General features: G+C 51.5%; 8 protein-coding genes across 8 annotated transcripts; 4 read left to right on the forward strand and 4 right to left on the reverse strand.

Annotated features, from left to right (window-relative positions):
* Nucleotides 1-211: 211 nt before the first annotated feature.
* Nucleotides 212-905, reverse strand: CC1G_05106 (hypothetical protein; the record flags this gene model as incomplete). Its single annotated transcript, XM_001833354.1, has 2 exons — nt 212-360; nt 419-905. The coding sequence occupies 2 exons, from the start codon at nt 903-905 to the stop codon at nt 212-214; spliced, it is 636 nt and encodes a 211-aa protein (XP_001833406.1).
* A 108-nt stretch (nt 906-1,013) lies between these two features.
* CC1G_05107 (hypothetical protein) lies at nt 1,014-2,873 on the forward strand (the record flags this gene model as incomplete). Its single annotated transcript, XM_001833355.2, has 9 exons — nt 1,014-1,238; nt 1,285-1,342; nt 1,402-1,515; nt 1,574-1,697; nt 1,758-1,914; nt 1,970-2,206; nt 2,259-2,503; nt 2,560-2,676; nt 2,729-2,873. 9 exons carry the CDS (start codon nt 1,014-1,016, stop codon nt 2,871-2,873), a joined length of 1,422 nt encoding a protein of 473 aa, XP_001833407.2.
* A 269-nt stretch (nt 2,874-3,142) lies between these two features.
* Nucleotides 3,143-4,832, reverse strand: CC1G_13936 (hypothetical protein; the record flags this gene model as incomplete). The annotated part of the gene is made up of 3 exons (XM_002911850.1): nt 3,143-3,385; nt 3,441-4,256; nt 4,308-4,832. The coding sequence occupies 3 exons, from the start codon at nt 4,830-4,832 to the stop codon at nt 3,143-3,145; spliced, it is 1,584 nt and encodes a 527-aa protein (XP_002911896.1).
* A 350-nt stretch (nt 4,833-5,182) lies between these two features.
* CC1G_13937 (long-chain-fatty-acid-CoA ligase) lies at nt 5,183-7,845 on the reverse strand (the record flags this gene model as incomplete). Its single annotated transcript, XM_002911851.1, has 11 exons — nt 5,183-5,357; nt 5,414-5,816; nt 5,874-6,192; nt 6,246-6,524; nt 6,573-6,710; nt 6,764-6,843; nt 6,893-7,080; nt 7,130-7,136; nt 7,190-7,273; nt 7,329-7,613; nt 7,752-7,845. 11 exons carry the CDS (start codon nt 7,843-7,845, stop codon nt 5,183-5,185), a joined length of 2,052 nt encoding a protein of 683 aa, XP_002911897.1.
* Nucleotides 7,846-8,951: 1,106 nt separating this feature from the next.
* CC1G_05109 (apoptosis-linked protein) lies at nt 8,952-10,006 on the reverse strand (the record flags this gene model as incomplete). The annotated part of the gene is made up of 7 exons (XM_001833357.1): nt 8,952-8,972; nt 9,026-9,080; nt 9,137-9,239; nt 9,297-9,461; nt 9,522-9,555; nt 9,612-9,652; nt 9,775-10,006. 7 exons carry the CDS (start codon nt 10,004-10,006, stop codon nt 8,952-8,954), a joined length of 651 nt encoding a protein of 216 aa, XP_001833409.1.
* Nucleotides 10,007-10,149: 143 nt separating this feature from the next.
* CC1G_05110 (hypothetical protein) lies at nt 10,150-11,046 on the forward strand (the record flags this gene model as incomplete). Its single annotated transcript, XM_001833358.2, has 3 exons — nt 10,150-10,315; nt 10,812-10,943; nt 10,997-11,046. The coding sequence occupies 3 exons, from the start codon at nt 10,150-10,152 to the stop codon at nt 11,044-11,046; spliced, it is 348 nt and encodes a 115-aa protein (XP_001833410.2).
* A 1,304-nt stretch (nt 11,047-12,350) lies between these two features.
* CC1G_05111 (hypothetical protein) lies at nt 12,351-13,692 on the forward strand (the record flags this gene model as incomplete). The annotated part of the gene is made up of 9 exons (XM_001833359.1): nt 12,351-12,404; nt 12,482-12,744; nt 12,801-12,832; nt 12,891-12,934; nt 12,988-13,060; nt 13,117-13,276; nt 13,338-13,424; nt 13,503-13,543; nt 13,598-13,692. 9 exons carry the CDS (start codon nt 12,351-12,353, stop codon nt 13,690-13,692), a joined length of 849 nt encoding a protein of 282 aa, XP_001833411.1.
* A 488-nt stretch (nt 13,693-14,180) lies between these two features.
* Nucleotides 14,181-14,811, forward strand: CC1G_13938 (hypothetical protein; the record flags this gene model as incomplete). Its single annotated transcript, XM_002911852.1, has 2 exons — nt 14,181-14,515; nt 14,742-14,811. 2 exons carry the CDS (start codon nt 14,181-14,183, stop codon nt 14,809-14,811), a joined length of 405 nt encoding a protein of 134 aa, XP_002911898.1.
* Nucleotides 14,812-16,693: the final 1,882 nt, after the last annotated feature.

Genomic DNA, 16,693 nt, shown 5'->3' on the forward strand with positions numbered 1-16,693 from the left:
CAGTTTCCTCTTGACAGACCTAGGGAATAAATGTGTTTGGTTCTGTAACCGAAAACGCAAGGTGATAATAACGAGGGCCAAGAACAGTGCTAAACTTGAAAACGAAGGGGCAACTACAGAATATTAGGCTGAGCTGGATAGGGTATAAGTGGTGTAAGATAAAGGAGATGGGAATGCAATACAACCGATTAAAGAGTCTCATGGAATTTCATTAGGCTTCCTGGAGGATCAGCCACTCGTCCGGATCCGGGGTGGGCAAGGGGATAGCAGCAGGAGAGAGGGTGCGGGCAGCAACTCCAGGCTGTTCAGTGATTTGTTTAAGGAAGGGATTACGAGTGTGCATGCGAGATACAGGAGAGGCTACGGTGAAAATGGTGAGACGCTATGCAGCTAGAAGGTAAAGGAGGGAAGGACGCACATAAGGGCCCAAAGCGCAGCCATCGATGCACTGGACCTTCTTGGTCATAATGATCTATCAATGAGTCTTGCTGCTCACCTCCCACTGGTACCGGGGACGTTGGGGCGGATGGATGGGAGTCCGATGGGTCGTCAACGTCAGATTTGAGAACTGGTTGGTTCTCAAGGCGTTGTCGGGGCTTAAAGGCCAGAGGTCGTTCATACTGATGGAAAGTAGGTATGTTCAGAGACCTGCGCGACTTTCCCAGCGTCGGCGACGTGGAGGGAAAGAAGGACGGCTTAAGAATAGCCAAGAATTCTTCCAACGCCTCGGAGGGTAGTGTGGATGACCTGCCGCTCAACGGCGATGGGCTGGTAGACGCTAGATCGCTGTTGTTGTCGTTATCTGCCCTCGACGGCGACGCATTTACGCGACGAGCGAAGGTAAAGGCGGGAAGGCGCACGGGTCTTGGGGCAGCAATAAGGCCAAAGTCGTTGACTGGGGACATGATGGTGATGGTTATGGTGAGAGTCACCTTTCGCTTACTCAGCGCTACCAAAGCGCTCAAGGACCCATCATTCCGGTATCTCCGGTCCGACAGGGCTCTCCACAAACCATGACGACCCACCTCGTCGCGGATTCTGACATTGCTGTCGTCGACAGAAACACACCAGCGCCCTACAAAACACCTTTACCCAAACTGCAGCTTGCTATTCTTTGCTCAGTCAGACTCACAGATCCCATATGCTTCACCGGAGTTTTCCCTTACATCAATGAGCTCCTTTCTAGGCTACATCTAGTAGACAACCCCGCCCACATTGGTTTCTACAGCGGCCTGGTCGTAAGTCCCTTTAATACGACCTTGAACTCCTCTCACACTTTAGCAGGAATCAACTTTCGCCTTTTTTCAGCTCATTAGCATCTACGAATGGACCAAAATATCCGGTTCGTGATCCTCGCGGCGCCAATCCTTCGCTTCTCTGACCGAGGTGCCCGTTTTGCAGATAAAGTTGGCAGAAGACCTGTTGTTATATGGGGATCGTTCGGCCTCTCGATTGCAACCATCGGATTTGGGTTCACATCCAATTTATGGTCGATTCTTTTCACGAGAGCTCTCGGTACGCCACTGCTACCTCCTCTTACAATGGCATCAAAGCTAAACCAATATGCCATCAGCGGGCCTATTTTCCGGAAATGCCGCTGTGCTTCACTCAATACTTGGGGAACTCACAGACACCACCAATCAGCATATAGCTTTCCCTATTTACGGGCTCTTTTGGCCTCTAGGGAGCATTCTCGGGTAAGTAATCTATTTTGTGCCGACCTAGTCCAACTCTCAACAGTAGTCCACGACGACCAGCCCGATAATAGGAGGTTCTTTGGCGGACCCAGCCAAAAAGTACCCCAAATTGTTCAACTATGCGCTCTTCAAAGAGTATCCATATTTTCTGCCGTGTTTTGCGGCTGGTTTGATTGCTTTCGGAACAGCTGCTGCCGCTGGGCTCTTTCTGAGAGAGGTACGAGTCACACTGGCATCCACACGCTCAGATTAACTCAATGCAAACGAACTAGACACATCCCAACAAGCAACGGTCACTCTGCCTGCAGTGCCATCGTTCCATTAATTTTGCCACTGAGCTTCCAGATGCGAAGGAAGAAAGGATAACCATGAAGGAATTGCTTAAAGTCCCGATTATGCGATCCCTAACCATTTCGGGAGCTTCCCTGTGCTTCACAGCAACAGCCTTCGATGCAGTCTTTGTACTCTTCTGCTACACTGCGGTAGCAGAAGGAGGCCTCGGTTTCTCCGTACGTCGATCTCTTCTCCGGCTTCTCCTGTTATCTTACATATCCCGAACAGACGTCCCAAATTGGATATGCCCTAGCGATGGCGGGTTCTAGCTCAATCCTCATCCAAATACTATTTCTTCCCACTCTTCTCGTAAGGTTCGAACCCGCGAGACTGTACAACTTCTGCATGTGGTTGTGGCCTCTCTGTTATATCGTTCTCCCCGCCCTTCGCGTGATTGTTCATTCCCCCTTCCTGCTTTGGGTAGCTATCGGTTTCGTTCTTACAGTCTCTCGAGTTGCTTGTCTGGCCTACTCGTGCGTAGTTCACTATGCTTTAAGGGTCCGTTGACGCTAACGACATACTACCTCAGCATCAGCATGATCTTGGTGAAGAACCACGCCCCATCTCCATATGCTCTTGGTCAGTCCAACGGGCTGGTGATGTTCGCGATGTGTGGTACCCGTGCCCTCGCTCCAGCGTTTGTCAGGTCAGTCGCCAATCCATCCCACCGTCACCCACAAAGCTGAAGATCCACATAGCTCAATATACGCGCTTTCACACAAGGACCCGGTCGCCGGTGGCTATCTTTGGGTCGTCCTGATGGTCTTGATTTCGACACTTGGCTGCAGCCTGGCGGGAAGCATTGAACATCCCGAGGGACAAATCCAATTGCATCAAGACTAAACACTGCCACTTCAAGGACACCTTCGGTATTATACACTAGCGCCTCACGGCTATATCTACGTACCCACGTCGACCAGCAATTGTCGAGTATCCGCTTAATACTAGTGACGGATTATGAAACCGGCTCCCAGAGCAAATCTAGCAAAGGTATTTTAAGTTCTTTGGCCAAGGTCAGAGCCATGTCGTAAGAGATCGCGCCTTTGAACATTGGAGGGCCGTCCGATTGGTCTGGTTTTGTCGTGCGATGCAACAGGCGACTGGAAACCAGCTCAAGGACCTGTTTGAATAGCACGTGTATGTTCAGGGTCGGTGCTTCCAGCAGGGGTGGAGGTAGGACTCACAGAAGAGTGTATACTACGGCGACTTATTTCCATGTCTGTGTACTCTCCTGGGATAGCAAATTCTTCTGTGGCCAGGCGACTATCTGCGTCGTTTTCTTCCAGCAACGCACCGAGAATGGCAACTAGCCTATCCATAGGAAATGGAGAGGGGCCGACGAGACGCTGGGAGACCTGATCACAGCGTTAACAAACCAGTGTAAACCCTCGCCATGTCTGACACACTCACTTTAGACACTCCAGATTTCGATTTCCCAGTAGCCTGAGTCGGACGTCGCCGCCGTTTTTTCTCGTCTGTCCCCCGCCCAAACATCCTCAAATCCGACTTGGGTGGGTTTGTTGAAGCCAAGAAAGATGCCACAAGAATGAATTTGGACATCCTGGGAAGGTATCCCAACGTATTAGCCAGCGCGCTTTCTCCAGGTTTTACAACCTGTACTCGCGCTAGTGCTGGTGGCATTGTCAACAGGTCACGTTCGGGCATGTTGGATTTCGCCCAGTCGACCGCGTTCATGAGGCGAGGGTAAAGGGATTCCACAGCAGCGGTCAGTGAGGGCGTGAACAGCCGAATTAGTCGGAGGCGCTCTTCCTCGGATGGGGCCTCGAACGGCGGGACATTGTCTTCATCAAGTTGCATGGTGTCTTGAAGCTCCTCCAACTTCCGTTGATGGTTGTCCAACACCGGTCGGATGAACCCAGGCCATCTTGCCGCTGCGATATATTGAAGCTCTTGAGGGTCGTGGGTGAAAACGTAACAAACATCGCACACAACTGTTGCAAACTGGGAATAGAGCACTTGGAGAGCGGGGTGGTAAAGTGTGGAGCCAGTCTCTTCGTAGATGGTTGGGAAGCGGGTTATCAGCATCTGCGCAATAGCTTGATGCGAGATTAGCGAGAGCTGGCTCTGCAAGAAGGGGAGAGCCGTACTTTCTTTCCTCGGAGGCATGATGTCTATGAAGTAGGGATCCGGTGCAGCCGCAAGGGGAGGCTTCACCGTGTCCCACCCAGCTTGCGAGACAAATACGACACAGACGTCCAGCTGACTCTTCCAAGGGGTTTATGATTCAGGACGTGTGGTTTATGGCATGCAACGCACCAACTCTTGTAGCCTTGTCAAAGGCACCAGCACTTCAGGCATGGTTTCTTTCAGCCGCTCTACCCCTTCGACAACGAACACGAGCCTCAGGCCTTTCTTTGCCGAATCCAATCCCAGCTTTCCACGTATGTGGTTGTGGGAGGCGCGAATGCCTTGAAGGAAGGTGTCCATGTTCTCGTTCCATCGTAGGTCCCCTTCAGAGCCCCAGTTAGCGCACCCATCCTCCCAGTCTGGCTGCCAGTCGACAAGCGTGTGTATGAGCGATTCGTAGAAACACCGTTGAGATAGACAGCAGATCGCGTCTGCACGACCATATGCAATGGCAGGGATGTCCAGTTCACTACTGGGTGTTGCTTCAAGATGGTTCAGGAGTGAGCGGACTACTCTCGTCGTAACCTCACAGCTCGCTGGGTCGTGGATATAGATGAATGGCGGCGGGTATCCAGATATTAGTGTCGACAATTCCAGCGTGAGGTGATCATAACCAGGCAATTCGAAGTCGTTGCGACTTATAGCTGGATGCATTGTCTTCTCCCTGAGTGAATCCGAGTCTGGTGTCGAGGATGAGGAAGGTGGATGCAGAGCATTCCATTCAAGTTCACTGTCGAAGTTCGGAAATGCGTTGACCGCGACAGGCAAAGACCCCGAAAACACGATCACTCACGTGCAGACAGTCGTCACCACCTTAAACTTCGACTGGAATACAGGAAGGAAATACTACAGTTTGTCCATTAGATAGATGGTATTTACACGATGCAGGACAATTGCACTACACTGAAGAATAGATTATACACTTGGTATGATTTTAAACCAAAAGATACATGTCCCCCGATAGATATGTGCCATAAGCTATCCGAACGGATCGCCAAGTCTACCTACAGCTTGTTCGCAGAGGTCGAGGCGGGCTCCCCGAGGGCATACAGAGCCGTGATTTCGTCCTTGTACTTGTTGAAGGCATCCTTGCGACGGAGCTTCATGGTAGGAGTGAGAGTACCCTCGTCGACAGTGAAGGGGCTGAGCGAAACGTGAATGCGCTTGACCATCTCGAAGCTAAAAGATGGAAATGGTTAAGACAAGAATAACGAGCAACACGAAGCAACACTCACCCCTTCAGACCATTGCGCTGAGCCTCCTTGGTGAGGATGGAAAGAATGTGGCTAACAACGCGCTCATCCTTAATCACTTCGGCCAACCCGGCAGCATCGTCAGCGGCGACCTTCTTGCCAATGACGCTGGTAGCGATGCTGGAGAGCATGACAGGATCGGGAACAACGACAGCAACCAAATAGGATTGCAGGCCGTCACCGTAGACGAACACTTGAGCGACAACAGGAACGCTGCTGTACAAGTTCTCAATCTTCTCTAACGCAACGTATTCACCCTGCGCAAGCTTCATGATGTTCTTAACTCGGTCGATGATCTTGATGCGGCCAGCAGCATCGATTTCGGCCACATCACCGGTGTGGAACCAGCCCTCATCGTCGATGGCATCCTTGGTGTTCTTCTCGTCTAGACAAGACAGACAATGTAAGAGGAAGTAACCAAAGGTGAATCTCTATGACTGACCTTTGTAGTAGTAAGGGAAGACATTGGTTCCGCGGATACAAAGCTCTCCGCGAGGATTAGGCTTATCCTCAGAGGTGTAACCCATCGCAGGAACGTCGACAACCTTGACTTCGTTGACTGGGGACGGGGGCCCAACGGTGCCAGAGGCAGTGGCATCATATGGCCAGGTTTTGCTGCAAGTAGCAGCAGTTTCAGTCAGACCGTAACCTTCCTGGACGTCACAAGCAAAGGCAACTTTGAGGAAGTCCATAACGTCGGGAGTGATAGGGGCAGAACCACTGATGACAAGTTGAATCTGGCCACCGAGAACAGCTTGGATCTAATGAGAGCGGTTCAGGGACAAGCTCAATGACCCAGATAATCGGCACGTACCTTGCGGAAGACAAGTCGATCCCAGAAAGCGTGAGTGGGGTCGCCAGTGGTGCGGAGCTTCTGTAATTTGGTTTGGAGGGCCTTCCTGAAGAGGTTACCCTTGAGACCAGGAACGTTACCACCTAACATGGCGGACTGATAGACGCGGTTGAGAACGCGAGGAACGGAGGGGAAGAAGTGAGGTTTGAGGATTTGGGCATCTTCCAACAAACGCAATGGATCGCCTGTGAAGTAACCGATACGACCACCAATAGCGATTGAGCACAATTCACAGATACGCTATTCAATGATGAGTAACGGTACACACGTCCGGAGCCGGGAGCGTACCTCGTAGATATGCGCAAGGGGAAGATATGACATGAGGATTCCTTGCTCGGGCAACTCCATTCCGTACAAGTTGGCCTGGGTAGCGACAGCAAGGGTCTTGTGCCTCAAAACGACACCCTTGGGAAGGTTGGTGGTTCCCTATAGTCGCGGTTCAGTGCCCTGCTGTGTATCAAACGATAGAAAAGGCATACCGAAGTGTAGCAAATTGAGGCGACGGTGTCAGGAGTTGCTGAGATAGGTGGCAAAAGGTTGGCCTTGCCGAAGTCCTCGACTAACGCGAAAGTCAGTGCTGATTAAGACGGTAAGCCTAGAAGCCGTACATTCTCGAAGCTCCATGAAGCGCTGTCCCTGAGACTGGGCCCATTCCTTCAAAACGGAGGATGCCTCAGAAGGGAGGTTGTCGAGACAGACGATGATCTTGAGCGTAGGTGTCTTGGGAGCCAACTTCAGGAGAGTGGGGATGTGCCCAGCGGTAGAGAAGACGATGGAAAGGCTCGCGTGGTTGATACTGAAAACGGATTAGCTGCGGGGGAATCAGAACGCTTATAGTTTCTTACATGTATTCTAGAGATACAGTTAGCGTTGGATAACAAATTGGAAACTCTTGTCAAGCTTACCAACAGAGTCCCTTCCCAAGGTATCGTACAAGCTGACCCCGACTTTTCCGTAACTGGTGACGGCGATGTCTATAAGCTGCCATTCTATAGAAACGGGAAGCGTCAGAAAAGGAGGTCCGTTAGCAACATTAAAGCATACCAGGTCGGTTCTGAGACCAGATACCAACGGTATCGTAGTCGCTGCCCTGGAGTTCACCGTTCTTGAAAAGGGTGTGAAGGGCGCTTCCAATATACTTGCGTCTGGTGTCTGCCTCGTTGTAGGTTATCCAGGAGTAGGCAGGGGCGAATTTAAGAGGGTTTTGAGAGATGACAGGTCGCCAACCCAAGAAGTTGCGGTTGCCTCCAAGTTTCACTCCTTCCGCCCAGACCTGGTCCAAGGTAACGAGGCTATTGGGTGTGTTTTCGTCAATCAGACCCCAGATTCCTGACATCAAGCTCGGTTAACGGTTGCAAGGGGGTTCTTAATGTTGGAGCGCACCATTTCGGTAGTGTGCTGGCGACAGAAGAACCAGGGGAGAATTGTCAGTAAACTGTTCCTACTGGAAATTTCTCGACAACTTACCTGACTGGCCAGGACGTTTGGTGCCAGCAACAGGAACGCCCTGCTTGTCGTAGGGCTTAACAGCGGGCCAGGGCACAAGTTTGTCGGAAACCATGTTGAAATGCGGGGTCGAGAGGGAGAAAGGACAAGGAGTGGGGTTGGCTGGGGTTAATCACTTAAAGTTGGCGCCGAGACGACCTCGCAAACTCGGGAACTCAGGAACGCACGTGAAATTTCGGTCGCGCGGCGGCACACTGTTAGGCTACTGTCACCGACAGTGACCTCAGCGCGTCTTCCCTGTTATTTATCTCCTACAACAAGCAGGAAAGGCAAGGCGGGGCGTGCACCCACTAGGCCATCTTCTCTTGCAGATACAGTCTAAGCAGACTTAAATTTTGAGGCATTCGTTGCACCAGCTGATGATAATGTGACATACCCTTCAGCCCCCAAGAACTCTCTACTTAGGGGTACGGAGTTAACAGAACCCGGATTCACATGGCAAAGTATGGAGAAAGGGGTATACATAACCTGGGGAAGAACATCATCGGTGAAAAAGGATGCAGTACATAGCGCGCGCAAGGTTCCTGGAACACGTTCGAGAGACAAAAGACTGTGAGCTGGTGGCTGCTGGTGGTATGCATTGAGCAACGTCAGGCAGTCTGCCACTCGCCAGTTACCTTTCACCGAAGATGTGTAGTTTGGCTTTGAATGAAAGTTCTCCGCAGCACCAAAGTATCTTCCGATGCTCTTCAATATGACGAGGGTGCTATTACCAAGGGCCTATCTCACAATGACGCTACGGTCCAGCTGCTTAAGTTCACCGACGAGTAAGATGACGGGCCCTCCGTCCTCCAAAGGTCCAGGACTTGTCTGTGGTCACCCTTCAGGTGGCAACCTCGAGGAAAGTAGCTTTTGCTCGGCATAATGAATATCTTCAGCTGCCTGGCATGGTCGACTACAGGTCGAGGAGCGACCTTTTTCCTGTCGATGAAGGCAGAATTCCAGTACGGGGGACGTAGATGGCGGGATCAGGACCACTGCGAGGGCTAACGTCAACATACTCAGCAGGCACTTTGCTAATGAATGCAGAGAGACTTTGCATAGGCATCGAATCTGGCTGATATGCTGATGTTACAAGGTATATGTGTTCGTTCACCGGTCATTATCGTCGTGGTTGTAGTAGGTTAAATAGTCGTGTTCGAATCCAAACAAAACTCTGTTTCATGGCGCGCTCAGGACGATCTGCAGTATGCATTAGAGTGACGAAAGCGGACCCGAAAGGAAAGAAAACGTACACCCATGAATTGCTCATAGTTCATTTGAACCCATCCATCACGATCGGTGTCCACCCTAGGACGCGGAGATAATGAGAACACGAGGCGCGGATATATACGTTGCCAACCTACCTTTGGAAAGCCTCTGTCAGGGTCTTAACTGCAACACAGGCTCGTACAAAACGGTCAAATGTAATGCCAGGCGGAGGACCATAGCCCGAGACTGGCTCAGAGGCTGACGTATCCAGGTAAGAATGACTATGTAAGACGGCGATAACAATAAAGAACGGACCGTATTTCTGCTCAATTTGTTTCAACAGCGTGTGGGACAGGTTGTACCCAAAGCTTCGAAGTGCCTCCGCAAGTTCGTGCCCCTCGATGGAGCCGGATCTGTCCCGATCGAAGTGACGGAAGACGTTCTGCCAATCTTGGATGTATTTCCACAACCCCGCAAACTCTGGGAAAGCAAGCGATTCAGTTCGTCAGTGTCACGAGAAACAGCAAGGTGGATCCGCACCTGTAAAGTTGATTGTGCCACTTCTGTCGGTGTCCTGGTCAATGGCGTCGGTCAGTACGGCATGGGACAGGGTCACCGAAGCACACTCACAAAGATGGCCATAAGCATCTTCACTGTGTCTAGATCGAATCCTGCTCGTGATAAGTACCCTTGGTTGGAGACAAGGCTTGAAAGAGTTCGTACTTGACCAATTCCCTGCACGCGATCGCTGAGGATGAGCGGCTTTCACGACAGACATAAGCAAGTTTCTCACCGTTTACGAGCGCCTGCTGAAGCTCCGTTACAGAGATGGCGCCTGAGCGGTCGGCGTCGACAGCGACGAAGTAAGACCATAGATTCGGGTCAGCCCCTGGCGGTGGTGGGGGTTGATAGTAGCCTTGATGCCCATAGCCAGATGTCGGACGTGGAGGCGGTTGGGGCGGGCGCCCGTACTGGGACAGATGGCGTTGAGGGCCACCACCATACGATCCGTAATTTATAGACATAAGTTGGATGTCGACGTCGAGAAGAAAGAATGCAGCGCCTGGAAAGCTTCGAACCAACCCTTAATCAGCCTGCTGCGAGGCGCGGCCGGACCGTTTAGAATAAGAATAGCGGTGCATTACATCTGCCCAGGAAAACCGATGCAATGCGTGTTGGGTCTTGGCTCGACTCAGTTATGGATGGTTGTGCATTCACGAGCACTTCTCTATTGCTTATGCGGCGAGAAAAGGAGGTCTCGATGCGCAGTCAAGAAGTGGATGGGAAGGGTATCCGAGGTGATGGCAATGGAACAGGACAAAAGTCCGCCACAAGTATGAGCGCTTAACGGGGGCTGTGCAACCTTCTGGCCACCATGGTCTTCAATTGGTTTTCAAGGGATGACGATTCCAAGGTGGCGATCCCGAACATCCGAGCTGAACACAGGGTCAACACTGAGCGCTCTACCACCGATGATGGGCATTTCCCGGGTGTTTCACTTACCGACGGGTATAGACCCGACCACCGACAGCTCCGTTCATCGCGAAGCCCTTACTACAGACCAAGAGATCTGAATCCCTCCGGCCATCTGGTATTGGGGCGGGAATGGGCGCCAGCTGTGAATTCTGACGCAAACAATTTAATCGCAATCCCCGCCTTTTTGACGCCGAGTCCGTTTATCGCTCCACCCCGAGTCGTTCCTTGCGATCTCTTCAGATCTTCACCTCCTGAACACTCTGTTCCTGCCAGAAGATAAATAAAACGGCGGACATGTCAGCGACCGACGGTGGTATTTTCTGACATGACCGTACGGGACAAGTTACCGCTTAGTCCCGTTGGACGGTCGAACTTGGGCCTCTAGGCTGGAGGCGCTTCCCGACCGATGCGGAGTGAAAATGGTACTTGCCCAAAGGGCCCTTGATTGTGTTCGGGAAGGGGGAAAGTTGGCCTGCCAATTTGCAAGTAAGCTCACAATAAATGCAGGAATGAGCGTTGCTAACCGGCTGCTTGGACAGCGCACCAGAGCGCACCCGGCGTCCAGCTCACTTTCTTTGGGCTTATTTGATATCAAAATTTCACCCCCATTGCCTTGCGATACGTATATACGGTATAGTGCGAGACAGTACGGTCCGACCGTCGTCTGAACGTCGCCATTCCGTACCGTAACGACCAGCGCGTCGGGTCGGTGCTCGGTGGTTATGCCCTGCTGTCGGATGGGGTGTGCTCAAGGCATCCCATTGGCTGTCGTTCGGGCCTTTTAATAACCTGCCAGTCTTTTCAGCGAATCACAGACCTTTATTCTGAGGTTCCCCACACCGGTTGACGCCACTGTTTCCGAAATGGACCACCGCCCTTCTGATTCCGTCCAACGGGGTGCAATACCTGCCCAATCATCGCCATCTTTCTTCCGCAGACGATTGTCTCTCCTGGAAAATGTATTTATGTATTAACTTTGCCGCAAATGGCGACGTGAAACAGATCCAGTTCTGGATCTGGAGTCGGCTAACCCTAATGTGAACCAGGTGGATGATCGGTGCAGCGTTGAATGGGGGTACATACTCATCGTCCTTGGCCCACAGCACCAGGCTGCCGCTCCCTCCACGGATGGGAGCACGAGAAGGGTCTCTGAGGTTCTTTCACCTCATGAGTTTCAATGGCAGCCCATGGGAAGTGAGTAAGGCCTCGGCCTGACGCCCCAAATTGGTTTCATTGACTTATGATTGATCGTGGACGGACTACTCTTCGTCTATTTGCCCTTTCTCGAGGTACTCTCACCTCCTTCGTTACTTCTTATGGACAACGTCATTATATGTGAATGGCTGCCATTGGCTGACACCCTGGCACCCTGGCATCTGATTGGCTGGAATGCATACCGTCATTCCGTTTACGGAGCTGTACCAAGATCTGGTGAAGTCGTTTTCCTCAACTCTTGACGGCATCGCTTATTGACCAGAGGAAAAAATACATCAGCACTCGATAGATATCAGAATATTCTCTCGATTGCTCTCAGGCTCGATGTGTGCCCAGTAGCGTCAGTAGAGATCTCGCAGCATCCTTTTTGCTGCAATTCATGAGATAGGAGTGTCTTTGCAGGACTGTACGGTTGTGGGAAAGGCCCCCGGAATAGGAAGTCACCGGTTCGGGTAAACAACCTCCGAGGACCAGTCGGTTCAGAACGCCCTCCTTTGACTTGTCGGAAACCTTCAACTAGAACCCCCAGTTAACCCTGTGTCCTCGATAAACGCTTTTGACAGGCAAGAGGGTCTTATCCCTCTTCGTGTCACATCAGGTAGCTCATCCTCATTTCAGCACAGAGTTGGGACGGGCGCCCGAAAACAACGCGTGAACACGAGAGCAACCAGATTCAAGATGGCACATCTCAACTCTCCCCAGAAATCTCACTACAAAGCGGTTATATTTGACGTGCGTCAGACGGCGAAATTGAAAAGTCCCATGTGTACTGAGGCGATCGTGTTCTTTGCGTCATTCCGCCCATGCAGATAGGTGGAGTTGTGATGAGAAGCCCTTTTGTCGCGATTGCGGCCTACGAACGAGAGCTTGGGTTACCGGAGAACTACATCAATACTACCATGTCGGGTCACCAGTTTCATCGGATAGACGTTGTACAACTAAGACTCTTTTACAGAGTTGGACACGGATCGCAAGGCGCATGGCAAAAGTTTGAACGAGGTGAAATAGATATCACCACGTTTTATCCGGCCTTCAGTCGAGACCTCTCCGACACCGAGAAAGCCAACAAATGGTAAGAGCCTTTTAAATAAATTCTACTGAATACTTACCGCGGCCCTAATTCTCCAGGTACAAGGCTTACTGCGAGCGGAAGAAAATACGTATGCCCTTGCCTCTTCATTTCATTCTGGGTGCACCACATTTACTTGCTCTGTTTAGCCTGCCCAAAGTTACCACATCGACTGAGTGTGAATGGTCGGGAGGTGAGTACAGACAACCATTGGATCGCGCTAACTTCAATTGAACCCACGCGCAGCTTTTCGGAGCCATGATGAAAGCATCGCAGACCTATGACCCCTATATCCGGGCGGCTATTTTGAGAATTCGAGGTTAGTAGCTTACTTCTCGTCCCAAACATCAGAGAAATGTGTTCAACGTTTAACAGCCGAGGGAAAGCACAAGGTCATTGCCTTAACCAATAACTTTGCTCGAGTCGACATTCCAGAGTCGGAACGGGAATTCCTGGGATGGCAGGACGGAGTTATTCCAACGCATCTTCTTGAACTCTTTGACGACTTCTGTGACAGCAGTGCGTTGGGCATGAGGTCTGTACTTCCGTTGGAACGTGTCTCAGGGCAGAAGTCGCTGAATGATCGTCACATCCAGAAAACCTGAGCCTGAGTTCTACTTGGCTGCGTGCAAACGAAACGGGATTGAACCCAAGGACGCGATCTTCCTTGATGACATTGGGATGTAAGTCTAGCCTCTCCTCTCGAGAGAACTCAGTGCCGCGGTAAAGACACGCCCACTTAACCATAACTTTGTTTCCAGTAATCTAAAAGCAGCCAGAGAACTGGGGATGGACACAATTCGTAAGTCCACCTCACCTGTCATGCGAAGTTCTGTACCTCACGGACCTGTCACAGACGTTCAGATAGGCAAAACTTTGGAAGCAGTAAAGGAGCTCGAGCGGAGGATTGGGATTAACCTCACCGACGCTAACGATAAATCGAAGTTATGACCCAACAGCAAGTGGCGAAAATGAACAGGGGGACTTAGAGGGATGTGATTTCTAAATTCATCGGGGGAATACAAATAGATGTCGTGTAAGCTCTACCTGAGTTTGGGGTGCGCCGTAAGCAGGAATCCGAATGGCAAACTCGCGACCTGTCAGTCGATGTCCGAGTGAATCGTGGTATTTTGCTGACTTTTGCCATGCTTGAGAATGAGAGTAGCAAACTGTCCTTCACGGAGGGTCACCGGAGGCAGGGCCTTTCTCCATGAATCCCTGCTTCTGCGATGGATATGTCGGTGTACATTAAGAGGTCGGTAAGTGTCGGGGGTGGCCGCTTTGATGGGAGTGGAAGGGAGGGGAAGGAAAGATTGAAGATTGAGGTGCGATAGTGCCGATTTTGAGGAGCCGCGAGGGACATCCAGTTTGGTGCAAGGACAGCAGTGGACGGCTCTGCCACCTGATGATGACGAATTGCGTGGTGGGTCATATCGATAATGTTATCGTCGGAGACCAAGTTGGCTGGATATGGGATTGGGCGTGGCCGGCGGTGGAGAGGTGTTGGTGTGGGAGAGGCGATGTTCTCGGCCATTCACAGTGCATGGACATGGAGATGGAGGGCCCGGAGACGTATACCATCCCTGGAGAATGTTGAGTTCGAGGGTTTCGAGAGCCAGCAGCTTATTGAGATGTCGAAGGTCGGGTTCCCAGCTCAGCGCGTTGGTCGAGTACTGCTCGACGAGGACGTCGATAGCCGTTCAAAGAAGAGGCCCAAAGGGGCCAAGTTAGATGCTGCGCACGCAGTGGAGATTAAGTGGGAGAGGGGTCCCGGGTCGGTAGGGATGTTGTGTTGGTCGCAGAAGCGGATGCTCATTGGTCCAGACATCTCGCGCACGAGAACGCCCGGTGACGAGCGAGTTCATTGCTGTTCCACATGACCAAGATACTGCCGATGTTGTATCGAGATAAACGATCGGCTGTGGTGTTGTGTTCTCCGGGAATGTGAATGAGTCGGAGATCGATCGAGGCGTTAATGAAATGTCGACCGCCATTCGTAGAAGAGAGTTGTATTTGGGAAGGGCTCGAAGGGATGAGAACATGTCGACGGTGTTGGAACTGTCGGAGTAAATGAGGACCTTGGCAGGTTCGGATAAGTGGTCGGTAGTGGTGACGATTAACGCCGAAGCAAGGGATAGAGCCTCGAAGAAGAATATGCCATGCAGCTTTGTTCCGAAAGGATTAGGGGAGTACTACTCGATTTCAAAGTCAGGGTACCAGAACCCCATTCCTTCCAGAGAAGCGTCGCACATGATTGTTATGTCGGCGTCAACTGGATCCCAGTACATATTGCGTAAAGGTTGAGTGCCTGGGGATGCTGGGAATGAGGAGATGTGGTGTAGAGCCCATCCAAGGTCGCGTTGGACACTGTTGGTGATCCAGATGTGTGTGGACGGATTCTCTCGCCTAGCGAAGATCGCCAGACTCTGAGCGAGAAATGGCCCGGGCTGGTCTTGGTTCTCGGAGGTGCTGCCCAACGTTGACTTTCGAGGTTCTGTTTCGCATCGTTGGGTAGTGTGATCATGAGGGTGTTGGTGTCGATATGTAGCCCAGTGATGGTGAGAGGAGAGCCGAAGACTTGCTTCTTCTGTTTGTGCGTAATTCCGAAGACGGTCCCATAGATTGAGGACACATGAACTCGCAATAGGGAGTGTAGAATCCAAAGTCATATTCTTCGTCTGTACCGAATTCATCATCAACATACGAGCCTACGACATTTCCGAGACCTTCCACATATCTCTCAATCCACACCACCAAGCCTTGAACGAAATCCAAATACTACCGGATGAGCGACCACCAAATATGTTGCGCCGATCGACGTAATGCTGGCCGTTGACGGTCACGATCTGCTTGACTTGCCAATGGGGGTGCATCGCTGTGAGGTGGAAGGCTTCGGAGACATCAGACTTCCAGAGGGTCCATGCCCTGTGGGGTGGCCCAAGGATGAGCGTCGTTTGGGACCGTGCTGTTGAGAGTGAAATATGTAGGGCAGTGGTCAGGCGGTATTGTAAAGGTTATCGGCATGGTGATGTTGAAGAAATCGTAGTTGGCTGAACTGCTCTTGAGGCGAGCGGGGCTGACGGTTTCTTCTAGGAGTGGCCGAGGGAGAAACGTAGCAGTCAGGTTCAGTTAGCTTTATCTGGAGGCGACCGCAGTCAGCCTGGCAAACATTGAGCATCTGATAAGCCGAAACCGACTCCTAAGTCGTCTGGTTTCTTGACAGGCACTGCCGTCCAGGTGTGGTCGGCTATATTCGGAGGCGACCGCAGTCAGCCTACCGAACATTGAGCCTCGCCGGCTGGGTCAGACTGCGCCCTGTCAAGCCTATTTCCTTGACTGGCACGTTACGGCTCCATGGCCTCTTTGCTGATGCTCGTTGCAGATGAGGCGGTAGCGGCAACGGTTCATTGCGATGCCCGAATGGTTGTACGACATCGGTGAATTCGATGAATAGCCTGCTGATATTGTCAAAGGGGATTTGTTGGGCCAGAGTTGGTTGCCGTAGTCAAATGCCATAACGCATTGTTTGAAAGGCATAGGTGAGTAGGACGATTTCAACGGATAGACCTGAAAGGTGTAGATCAGTGGTACACGAGCTATGGCTAACGCACCAAAACCCATCCCTCCAAGACAGCCATTACTCCGTTTGCATGATCCATCCCTTCCCACGTGATGACGAACGTACTACCATCCCCGTAGTCGTAGTCGAAGCCGACAAGGGTGTGATGGAGTTAGGTGGTGTTCTTCATTGTGTTTGCCGTCGATTCACGTCGCAGATGTCCAAGATGTTGCTGGTTGATGTTGTTGGCTATTGAGCTTGTTGAGTAAACATAGCGATTGATAAAGAGTAGTAATGAAGAATCCTCGTCGGCCAGGCGTGGCAACGATGGAGGTTGAGCACTCGTCGACCAAGCGTGGTGACGGTGCGAAGGTCTGAAGCTCGTCGACCAAG

The sequence above is a fragment of the Coprinopsis cinerea genome (assembly GCF_000182895.1).
Source record: "Coprinopsis cinerea okayama7#130 chromosome 2 map unlocalized cont3.2, whole genome shotgun sequence".
NCBI classification, from domain to species: domain Eukaryota; kingdom Fungi; phylum Basidiomycota; class Agaricomycetes; order Agaricales; family Psathyrellaceae; genus Coprinopsis; species Coprinopsis cinerea.